Source organism: Psammomys obesus, unplaced genomic scaffold, assembly GCF_907164565.1.
Source record: "Psammomys obesus unplaced genomic scaffold, mPsaObe1.curated_primary_1811, whole genome shotgun sequence".
Lineage (NCBI taxonomy): Eukaryota > Metazoa > Chordata > Mammalia > Rodentia > Muridae > Psammomys > Psammomys obesus.
In genome coordinates this window covers 2,009,069-2,021,545 of record NW_026596166.1, presented here as the reverse complement: position 1 = coordinate 2,021,545, position 12,477 = coordinate 2,009,069, and the positions used below count along the sequence as shown (strand labels likewise).

General features: G+C 43.2%; 1 protein-coding gene across 1 annotated transcript in view; it reads right to left on the bottom strand.

The window, feature by feature from the left end:
• The window catches only part of Vti1b (vesicle transport through interaction with t-SNAREs 1B), a 17,793-nt gene extending 5,966 nt beyond the window's left edge, over positions 1–11,827 (bottom strand). The window contains exons 1-3 of the mRNA XM_055595328.1: positions 11,558–11,827; positions 5,403–5,461; positions 4,021–4,212 (exon numbers count right to left, since the gene is read on the bottom strand). Coding sequence (XP_055451303.1) covers positions 4,021–4,212; positions 5,403–5,461; positions 11,558–11,672 — 366 coding nt within the window. The 5' untranslated portion in view covers positions 11,673–11,827. The remainder of the gene's footprint in view (positions 1–4,020; positions 4,213–5,402; positions 5,462–11,557) is intronic.
• Positions 11,828–12,477: the final 650 nt, after the last annotated feature.

Below are 12,477 nucleotides of genomic sequence, written 5' to 3'. Positions count from 1 at the left end.
TTTATATATTTTTTTTTTTTTTTTTTTTTTTTTTTTTTTTTTTTTTCAATCCAAGTATTGGATTCAGCTGTAGTGGGTAGGAAGAGCTGGCCAGCTGTGCTTTTAAAGAAAGGTTCTAATGAATTATAAGATCCTGTTCAAGGTCAGCGACTAAAGCAGGTACATCCCACTGCCTGTTATACTTCTGAAAAAAAGATGAAAAATATTGGCGCACTGAAACCCATCATAAACATGTAACTGGTTACTAGCAACTTCAGTCAACACCCAGACTGTATGTGTGTTCATGTGCAAAAAGAACCTGATAAAGCAAATAGCCTGCAACTTTAAAACTAAATAGTTTTAAATATTTATTCATTTTTGTATTTTGAGACAGTCTCACTGTAATTCAAGCTGACCTCAAACTCATCATGCCTCTCCTGGCTCAACCTCCAAGTGTTGAAACTACAAATGTGCGCCATCATGCCTGGCTAGCCTTTAATGGTGACACAAACAACCAACCTTTAAAGCTCTAAAAATGATTAATTCACTCAGGATTCCCACTGGTACTGAGGACTCAGAGACCATAAGAGAAGTATCATTCTCAGCACAGTACTCAATACAAGCCAGAGATATTGCTACACTTTTGAGAAAAGTGGCTATACTGTTAGTGAACTCCACCAACACCACCAAAAAAAACTTCCCCTCATGCCAAACACCACTCTCAAGTTATCACACTGGGGATTTGTTCATAGGAAAGGGAGAATCTAGGCCTCAAGCAAACTTCCCTAGCTGTCCTAACTTTTAAGAGCTCTAAATCTTCAAATCCCCACAGGAAATTTCTCTCTACCTTCCTAAAACATAGCACAACGAGTCGGGCCAGAATCAAGGATGGACAGAGATGGGTGTAGTTCTAAGGTCTAACCTGTTCAAAGCACACATAACAAAGAGGGGCTCAGCTCACAGAGCTCATTACAGAGCAGGTAGCAAATGACACAAGTTATCAAGAATTGACTTCTTAAGCCAGGCACTCAGGAGGCAGAGGCAGATGATCCTTGAGTTCCAGGAAAGTCAGGGCTACACAGAGAAACCCTGTATTGAAAAACCAAAAAGCAGACGAAAGGATGGATGGGAGGAAGGAAAGGTAAGGAAGAGGAAAAGATAAGGAAAAAAGAAGTAGACTCTTGGGCTGGGATGGTGGTGTTTTAATCCCAGTACCCACGATACAGAGACAAGAGGATTTTTGTGAGTTCAAGCTTAACCTGGTCTACAATAGGCAGTTCCAGGAAGCCAGGACTATATTCCCTCTCTCAGTTTTTAAATTTTTTTTTCTTAAGGTAGAGTCTTAGAGCAGATTAAGAATGTTTAGTAAATGAAGAAACCACTGAGGGTCAAATAAACCTAACCATGTGTGGTGTACGCCTCTAATCTTAACACCTAGGAGGCAGAAGTGGAAGGGCGGCTCCAAGTCTGAGGCTGGCCTGGTCGGTATAGTGAGCTTCAGCTCAGCAAAAACAGGGCTGCTGAAGTGGCTCAGTGCCAACCCTGAAGCCCTGAGTTCAATTATGAGGACTCCTGAAAATAGTCCTTTTACTTCCATACATGTGCTTATGCAGACATACAAAATAATGTAGTAAACAAAGTAGGGCTGGAGAGATGGCTCAGTGGTTAGCACTGCTGTTTTCTTCCAGAGAACTTGGGTTCAATTCCTAGCACCCACATAATAGCTCACAACCATATGGAACTCCAAGTTTCATTCAGGGATCAATGCCCTCTAGCATCTGTGAGAAGTGTTTGCATGTGGTGAACAGACAAACAGGCAAACACTTATACACATAAAAATAGATCTTAACAAAAAGACATAATTAGATTAGCTGAAAGGAAAAAAAAGACTTTGTATATTTTATTTAAATGATTAGGCAAAAGAAAGAACAAGAAAAGATAATCACATCATATAAATCAACCTCAGACAGACATGGAGTAATCCTATTGAACATATGTGTTATCTTCAATCTCTTATGAACTTGGGTGAGGTGGCAAGTGCCTTATGGTTCCAGGATGTACTCAGGATGCTGAGTCAGGAGGCTCAATTGGGCATTTGAGGCCAGTGTGGGCAACACTGTGGGAACCTCCCCTTTAATGTTTTGAAATTAATAAATTTAAAGCAAATGTTTGAACTTGTCACCCTCCTTTTTCTAAGGGGGAAGGTAGCAAATGACTAGAGCAATTTTTACAATCTCTGTTTTAACCAATTCTATTTGCCTTTTTTTTTTTCAGCCTTCCTTCACAGGTGTATTCACATGTATCCATTTCAAAGTTTTTTGTTTTTGTTTTTCTTCAAAAATTGTGTACAAAAAGCCAGGAACTAAATGTAGGGGCTGCTGCTAGAGAAGATACCTCGGCTTTGCACCAGGCCAGCCACCAAGCAGAGCTGTGCATACCTTCGGGACTTGAGCAAACATTTGCAGTTCAGTTCTAGGATGGAGCAAAGCTCAAAAGCTCCCTCATCTTGCTTGGCTTGGTGGTCTCTGAGCAAAATGCCCAACACAGTTCTTCAGTCAGTACCTTGCCATATGAGGTATCTAGCACCCCATCAGTGTCTATGACCCTGGCAATGAGTGCTGGCCTATGCTGGCACACAAAATATTGGTCTGGCTGCCATCTGAGGAGGAACACTGGTTATAGCTGACACCGCTTCAGGCTGTGATAATCATCATTTGCAGCTGCCTGGCCATCTCCCGACTGCCTAAGTCTCTAAGCTGACCACTGTGAACACCATGCCATCAGGTTCCCGACAGGCCGAAGAGCTTGTCAGTGAGGTGTACAGGGCCTCCAAAGGATGCTTCCACAGCATTACATGTCAGCACTGACAGCAGTGCTTCTTGAACTTCTTGAGCTCATCACTGAATGGCATCCCAGGCCTACCTAAAGACTCTGAGGTGCAGCCTCTTGCCTTGGCTGCTGCCTGCCTCCCATTTCAATGTTTTACATTCCTCCCCAAATGATGTGCTTAAGCACCAGCAATGGCAAGTTAAATCTGTTTCTCAAGCTCTAATGAAGACTCATCGTGAAGTAGCATTTAAAATTCTACTGCTAGCTCCTCTATAGATGTTATTTTTGCATTTTCCATTTCTTTTACAAATTCTATGTCAACTTTGCTCTTTGTGGAATAGAATCCAAATGCAGCACACTATATTTAATTTTTGTGAAGGTGTTATTATGCTCCTTTAACTAGTCAGCTTCTCTAGATGGTTTCAAGATATGGGTCCTTGAAGTCCAATATTATGTCAGAATCCCTGGTATTAGACGAATTCTAGTTGACTTTGCAAGACTAGGGTATCAGAATGGCCCTACTGAGAAGTACCCCATGTTTATCAGTTGCTAAGCCATCTTGATATTAAACTAACAGAAAGCATGGATTAAAAACCTAACTGACCAACTACTCAGGAGGTTGAGATGGGATAATTACTTGAGTAAATACCAGACTCTACCTCAAAAATACAACAAAAATGTAAAACAGAACTGAATTTTGGGAATATACACAAGGAAATGATTCTAAAATTCATATGAAAGAACAAGAGCTCAAGAAGAAAAGATTAGATGAACAGGTCAAAATACAGAGTCTAGCTAATAACGGTTTCTAGTTTTGCTAGAAAACAAAGTACTGTTCTATATCTATCTGTCTGTCTATCCATCCATCCATTCATCTACCCCACCCCCGTGTATGTGTATGTTGAAAAGAGCAGCTACCAAGGGGGAGAATGGCAACTAGATGTAGCAAAGAGAACAAGCATGGGAAAACAAAGCCTCAAGACTACAGCCAGGTGGTGGTGGAGCATGCCTTTAATCCCAGCACTTGGAAGGCAGAGGCAAGCAGATCTCTGTGAGTTTGAGGCCAGCCTAGTCTACAAAGCAAGTCCAGGACAGCCAGGGCTACACAGAGAACCCCTGTCTCAAAAAACCTAAAAACTCCAACATAACACTGATAACAGACTATCTAGTTCTTCACCACGGACCCTTAAGGGAGGAGTAGCTAACACTTACCAAATGCTCATTCTCTAAGGCATATGTGCCATACTTCATGTCTCCTCTGCCTCCCGGTGTGGCTGTCAAAGGTGTACTTCTGACCTCCCGGTGAAGTTTAGCAAGGTCCTTCCGGTAGTTTCGCAGCTTAGACATCATGGGGTTACGGAAAGTCAGGGGTGCATACCGTAGTTCTTCCTCCATCTCTGCCAACTAGGAAGGCAAAAATGGGTAAGTAGACAGCCTGGTTTTTCCCTAACATGGGCATAGGCCCTCCAAAATAATAACTGTATTTTTGAGCCAGGGGCCACAAATGTCAGGTTCACTTCAAGTGCCTGAAATAGTTTTACTAGCTAGCCTCACTTAATAAGTGCAATGGTTAGTGGTGTTAACCTGACAGAATCTAGAACCACCTAGAAGATAAGCTTCTGGACATACTATTATCTATGTTAGCCTCTGGGAGATTAATTGCATTACTCAAGGATTGCAAAAGACTGCCCACTATGGGTAGCACCATTCCCTACCTAGGATCCTAGACTGAGTGTAGAGAGGGAGTTGAGCGGTAGCATGCATTCATCATCACTCTCTGTGCTGTGACCAGCTGCTTCATTTCTGCTGCCTTCTCTACCACATGGATTGTATGTACCCTTGAAATGTGAGCCAGAATAAAACCTTTCTTCCTTAAATTGCTTTTGTTAGAATATTTATTGCAATAACAAAAGAGAACCTAAGAGTTAGAAACAGTCAAAATCAAGATCAGTAGACAGGTGATGGAGGAGGGTCTTGTACACTGTTTCAGTTGCTGATTTCAGTGCATTGAGATATGGTTACCTCCCTGCTGCAGGCATTGTTATGAATCTTGAACCATCTCATGTATCCATGTGATGTAAGGAGTGCTCACCAATTATCCCTATTAGTTAATAAAGTTACTGACTGCCTGGGCTCGGCAGAGGAGGTGGGTGTAGCTAAGATTCCTGGGGTTGGGGTCTCTGAAGGACCATGAGGAGAAAAGAGGCCGACATGGGGTGACAAGAACAGGAGCATGTGGCCAAAAGCTGCTTCCTCTGAGGACTGGCCTGATAAAGCAGAAGCAGCCCAAATGGAATATGTGCAAGTATTATGAACATAGCAGCTAGGAAGTAGATAAGATGACTTAGAGGGCTGATATTTGCCCAGCTGTGGAGCTTTAAAGCTTATTATAAATTTAACAGGTTGCTGTGTCTTTTATTTGAAAAACAGCTGGTTTAGGAATAACTGCTGCACAATAATCTGCTGCATTAATTAATATATACGGAATATAACATTCCAACAAACAGGAAAAGATTACCTGTTATGAAGTCACTCTATTTCTAGAAAAGACCAAAACCAAGCACAAAAAACAAGGATTTGTTCCCTGTCCTCACCGTTTCATTTGCTTCCTGTTGTTTTTCGTCAAAATCTCTCACCAGCTTCTTCTTCTCTTCTAGAAAAGACAGGTACATTTCAAACATTTATTACTGCTTCTGTACATTTGTAGAGGCATTCTGCTTAGAATAACCTTCCCATTTTTCCCTGGGTAGGATAACACTTGAACCACCCTTGCAGGCTTACCACATTTGGAGACTTGCTCTCACTGTGCCTTGAAAGGTCCTACTGCATTGGCATTTAGTACTCAGGGAAATAGTGCTGAGAACAAAGTCTAGCATAATAATTACTTGGTTCTAAAGCCAACAGTATCCCTACTATAGGTTTACACTAATAATCATTCTTTTCTCCTCCCCAACCTTATGGAGAGGCAGGCACTCTCTCATCAACCTGAGTGTCTATCACACTGGTTTCCAGAGTGAATCTGTAACCACCAATGTTCTGCAAAACAAACTCAAAATTCAGCTCCTCTGCTCACTGGTGTGATACATCTCTCGACCCTATGGTGGTGGATAATTACTTGCCCACGGACTGTCATTCCTTTTTCAGCCCTTCCCATGTCGTCTACTTGCTGCACTTATTTGTTTAGGTAGGCTCTTGCTATGTTGGCCAGACTACCTTCAAATTTGCAATCATACTGGCTAGAATCATAGAATTATAGAATTACAGTACAACCACTCCTGGCTGGTTTTGTTTAGTAGAAATTACTGATCTTCATTTTTAGCAATAACCTTAATAGCCTTCATTTTCAAAGCAATAATATCTAAATGAATATTAGTTCACCTTTACTATGTTTTTACTGATCACTTATAACATGAAGATTTTTCTACTTAAAATATAAATTCTTTTAAAGCTACCACATTAGACACATATATTTTACAAGAACACACTGATAAAGGGAGACTGTTTAACAGTAAAAAAAAAAAAAAAAAAATGGCACTTGACATAGTAAAAATTACTACGGAACTTGAAATGCTGTCACCTGGTAAACCCTTGTAGAGGGGAGAACCCTGTTTAGGGGGATTAGGCTCGGGCACCAATGTTGGCCCTGTCAACATGAACGCACGCGTAGTTTTCATTTCTTTGGCTATAAAACAAGGACGCAGATCATTCCTTCATATGTGATAAGCAGTAATCAGCTTCATTTGTGAAGATTCTGAATTAAAATGTATGTATTCAAGCTGAGCTCAGTGGTGCACCCCTGTAAACCCAGCACTCAGGGAGGCAGAAGCAGGTGGATCTCTATGGGTTTGAGGCCAGGTCTTTTCTACAGAGTGAATACAGGACAGCCAAGGCTACACAGAGAAATCTTGTCTTGAGAAGCCCCCCCCCCCACAAAAAAGAAAGAAAGAAAGAAAGGGGGAAAAAGTATGCAGAGTATGCGGTATGCATTCACTGGGTGTGGTGGCTCTTGCCTTTAATTGCATGCAGAGGTGGGCCAATATCTGAGTTTGAGGCCAGCTTGGTCTACATAGTGAGTTCTAGGATAGGAAGAGCTACCATAGTAAAACCCTGTCCAAAAAAAAAAAAAAAAAGCATTCACTTGAATGATCAACATGTGTAAATCTATACATAATTTTTATTACAAAAATTAACATTGCTTACAGTAGCTTTTTAACTTATTTTTTTTTCTTTTTGAGACAGGGTCTGATGCAATTCAAAACTCACCACTTACTTTGTAGCCAAGGATGAACCTGAACTTTTGATCTCTTGCTACCATCTCCCAACTCACAATTTACTATGTCCACCCAGTTTTTTGATACTCCCTTAATATACACAAGGCACTCCTAGGGACCCATTCTTCATACTGTTCACAAAACCAACAAAGCCCAAGGATCCATTAATTAAAAAAAAAAGAGGGAAAAGTTTATCCCTGACAAATGGCCCACACATCTTTACCATCTGTGATGTAACTGAGATGGACAACAAAGTATCTCTTATTGTTTCTGAGAAACAGTGCTCTTAGCCACCCATAATAGAAATATAACACTTGAAGTCAAGAATGGCTACTTCTGACAGGCAGGGGTGGGGCATTTTAATCTCAGTGCTCAGAAGGCAGAGGCAGGTGAATCTCTGTGAGTTCAGAACAGCCTAGTCTAGGCCAGCCAGGGCTACCCAGGGAAATCTGTCTCGAAAAACAAAAAGGCTGCTTCCACAGAGCAATAATGTATTATTATTGTATTGATACACCTTCAACAGAGCTTATCTCCAAACTCAGGATCCAGGCTAGGCAGCATGCCCCAGGACTGCATACATACTTGCATCCCTTTTTCTAGCTTGAATTTTCTACAACTGTGTCATTCTTTATCTTCCTTTGTTAACTGATCTGAAAATCTACATTCCTCAAGAGGCAAATTCTAGAATGATTCAAGAAAAGTATGCCAGCAAAAGGTGTGTGTGGCGGGGGATGGGGAGGGGAGGGTAGCAGTTTGATGAAGGGAAATGCTTTCACCAACTTTCCTGTGTCACTGTTCTTTTCCTTCATTCTGGAGCTGTAGTTATGCCTGATTTTATAAAATACATGTGTTCCACTATGATTGCCCTACAACTTTTATACTATACTTCTAGGAAATATATTACCTTTCAAAATAGAACTTCACCTTTGAGCTCCTTTATGGAGTCCTAGATTTAAAACAAAGGGAAAGTCTAAGAAACCATTCCTTCTGGTGAAGAAAGGGTTCTTTCTGGTCTTGGCTTCAATGTGACCAAAAAAGAAGAATAAGAAGGAACAACAGTCACACCAATAAGGGCTGCAGCCATGTGCAGACAATTCACTATATGAACTGCAGCTGGGGTGTGCCCAAGGACAAAGCCATGAAGAAGTTCCAAACATTGTAAAGGCTGCTGCCATGAGCTAGTGTCTTTGATGCTTATGTGCTTCCCAGGCTCTATGTCAAGCTGCATTGCTGCAGGAGTGGCAGTGGCGCCATTCATAGCATGGTAGTCAGGAATGGATCTTATGATGCTGGAAGGACATCGATTTTTGAATCAACATCACCGTGCTGATCTTCATGCTTTGACACTTGACTTTGCAGAGAGAAACGTTCCAGAGAACTTCTTGGGCAATCCAACTGAGTCCTGAGACTTTCGCTGATTTTCTGTTGCTGCTTGGTGTTGGCCTTTGGATTGGACTGTTGGTATCCTGACCACTGAGTCTGGTAATCCCCTAAAGACCCACCAACCCTAATCAGCAGGAAGTAGATAGAAGAGTAGATAGAAGAGATCTAAAGCCCTTTTCCCTACTAATCTCCTACCTAAGGTGTGTGTGGTGGGGGCATAGTTGGAAGGTAGATAAAGGTGTTTAAGAACCCTAAATAAAGTAGGTTTGGTGACAAATCTAAGCTTACAGTTTCTTTTGTAAGTGCAATGTAGTCCTGACTCCAAAGGGCACTTAGCAAGTGCTGGGCACAGGAAACCTTCAAATACTAGGAGCTACCATTGTTTCTCAACGTGAATCCATATACCTGGAGCCAAACAAAATTCACCAGAGTATAAGGAGTTGAAGTAACTGAGATTCTGTAACCTGTGAGTAACTAGTGTTTACCAGCCTGTCCCACACGGCACCTCATGTTCCCTTCCTAGCTCTAAAACATGGAGTCTCAGGGCTGGAGAGATGACTTAGTGGGTAAACATGTTTGCTGCCGCCTGATAACCTGTTTAATTCCTAGGACCCAAGTGGTGGAAAGGGAGAACATAAGCTGTCCTCTGATCTCCACACACATACAAACAAAATGAATAAAACTATGGTCTGGAATACCAATACTGGAATTTAAGCAAATTAAAATGGAAAACTGTCAATTTTATCATAAAGACACATAAAGGTACCATAAAATAAAACCTTAAAATAATGACCATAAGCACTTGACATATTAATCAGATGACTAATTCCATCACTCTGAGGCTTTAGGGAAACCTCTTCAGACAAAGCCAAGCCTAGAAATCACAGCTGTGTGTGATGAATGCTGTAACTAGGCTAATGATTATCATACATCGTAAGACCTTCACTGCCACAAAAACTTCCTAAAAGAGGACACACAGTGACAGCTATTCCTAAGAGCCAAGAGAGACTACAGACTATACTTTGAGGAAATAAGTAGATCTTTTGCTTTGGTTGTTTTAATAGGTATATACTTTAATTTGAAGAGTAATGAAAATGTGAAAAAAATAGAAATAAATTATTCTACTTCAATACTCAACTATTTTTTCTAAGAACTCTTCGTACCTTTTTTTTTTAACAACCAAAAGTGATTTTTTTTACAATAATTTAACAAATATACATGTAGTTGTTGTTGTTGTTGTTTTTTGAGACAGGGTCTCACTGTGTACCCCAGGCTGGCCTTAAACTCACAGAGGTTCCCTGCCTTTGCTCCTAGGTGCTGGGATTAAAGGCACGAACTACCACCCTGACATACCTAACAAATATTTATCATATACCTAGGATGTGTGGGTACTGTTCCTGGGGTTAGGACCCATGCTAAATATTTCAAAATACTATTTCATTTCCAGTTCACTGGCTCTCAAACTTAAGCCAACACTAGAAATCCTCTTGAGTGCAGTTAAGACAGACTGTCACAACAGTTTCTGATTCTGTTCATCTGGGTGGGGTCTGAGCACATGCAGCTAACAAGTTCCCAGATGGTGCTGGTTCATAGACCACGCTTCCAAACTCCTTTTCTAGTGACAGAAAGGCAATATACTGATCATAAGTATGCAAAGTGATGTGTATTAGAAAAATAAATGTTGTGAGGCTGGATGGTGGTGACGCACACCTTTCGTCCCAGCGCTTGGGAGGAAGAGGCAGGAGGAGTCCAAGGCCAGCCTGGTCTACAAACTGAGCTCTAGGGCCGCCAGGGCTGCACAGAGAAACCTCATCTTGAAACCAGCAAAAACCCAAAAAACAAAAACAAACAAACAAGCAAAAGCATTCCCAGAATAATTGTATAAAGAGCTAATTTTTTATTTAAATAAAACAGCAAATTCCCATGTATTAATGAAAGCTGGTAGTGCTTACTATTGCCAGATGGTATCTTATGGTCTTTATTAATAGTAACTCCTTTACTCCTCATAAACAGCTCATGAAATTAGTTTGGTTAAAATAACTTGCAAGGTCACACAGCTACTAAGAGGTTTATGTAACTCAGGCAGTCTGGCTCTAGAACTTTTTTTTTAATAGTCTCTCACTATATAAAATCTAGCTGGTCTGGAACTCTCTATGTTGCTGTGTAGACCAGGCCGGCCTGAAACCCCCAGAGATTCTCCTGTTTCCATCTCCCAAGTGCTGGGATTAAAAGTGTTCACCACTGGCAAATATTTCCTATGTTAATATATTCTTCATAATGTTTTAATATTTTGTCAGGCTAGATAGGGAATACACTGTCATCTCTAATCTACAGGTAGACAGTCTCACCTACAACTCGAACAAGTCTGCTCCTATTTAAGTTCATGCACTCAACTGATCACGTGAGAAAACATGGAACCTCTTCAATCTTCCTTCCTACCCATATCCACCAGTCTCATAAATCTCTGCCTCGGAACCACCTGTTGGATTTAATGCTCACTCTCCAGATCCCCATGCTTACCTAGTCAACTGCCACGGAAGCTCCTAACACAGTCTCTTATATCCATTCTCACATCCTCTATCCAGCTACAGCGGCCTTGCCTCTAAAATGAAATCCACGTTACACAGCTGCTTCTGTTCCTTACTGATTTCCCCTATTACGTCAACGAGTCAATGTGAGACATTAAAGTTCTTCTTCAATGTGGCTGTTTTACTCCCCCTCACCTCCGCCCCTGTCTCACCTATAAGCTAGACTCTGGTTATCAAACTACCAAACGCCCAGCCCCAAATCTTACGACTTTTTAAAGGTCGTCTTACTGAAATCACTGCAGACTTAAGAACCTCCTGTGCTGCTGGGAGAGGCAGATAACTAAGAATTTGGGGGTCTAAGACATAAGAGGCTCCCTAGGAGACGACACCCTAATGCCTATCCTTCTGCACGCCCCCAGTCAACCCAAGTAGCTGCAGGAGACCCTGGGCGTCCGGGGCCGGACAGCAGCAGAGGGCGTGCCCGAAAGGGAAGCTGGGAGCCCGGGGTCCGCGTCGGGGGAGGACAGCACCCGGCGGAGTTCTGGTTTGGTCCCGCCCCCGCCTCACCGGTCCCTGCGGTCCCCAGCAGCCGCTCCGGCACTCCTCGTAGGTCTTCAAGGAGGCCACGGAAGATCTCGTGCAGCTTCTCGAAATGCTCGGAGGAGGCGGCGGAGGTGGCCATGGCGCAAGCTGCGCGTGAGCGGTGGCCCCTGAGACTCCGGGCACAGGGCCCACTCCCACCTCGGCGATCAACTGCCCAGCCCCGAAGCCATCACAGCGACCTCCGCTCGGCCGCCCGGAAGCAGGCGCTTCCGGGGTCCTCCGTGCCGGACGCCCTCCTCCATCCCCCCTCCCGCCGTCAGCGCGCGGGCGCCGGGCGCCAAAGCCTGACGGAAAGCCGGGGCAGGGCAGGGTCCCGGCTACTTCAGGGGCGCGACACCGCGCTGGAGCGAGTGTATGCCCCCGGCCGGCAGATAGCCAAGGGCCACTGGGGAGGTACCAAGGCGAAGGGCCCGAGGAGCCTCGCGGGACGGGCGCCTCGGCCGCCTTAGCCGGTCCCGCCGATCCTGCAGTGCATGCTGGGGGTTGTAGTTAAGTAAGGGAGGGCAGCTGTGTCCTGGCGCAGAGGGCCAGCCCGGTTGCGCAGTGACAGTATAGCACCTGCGGCTCGCTGTCATCCTCCCTGTCGTCGTTCTGCCACCTGAGTTCGGTTTATATCCCGACTAAATGTTCACTCCCAGCCCTTGATAGATAGCATCCTTTCAAGGTGCTATCCTGCCTGTTCTCGGATGGTAAAACACTGAGTGACCAGGGTCTCTGGCTTTCAGAAAAGGAAAACGGGCAGTGTGATCCCAAAATATACTCACCGCTTCTAGGGGCTGAGCTAGTCTAATCCATTAGGTTGCCTCCCGTTCTCACAACAGGTTAAGCATAGGCATTGTGCAAAGACTAAGCCGTATGTTGATCAAAATAATCTATCTCTGCTC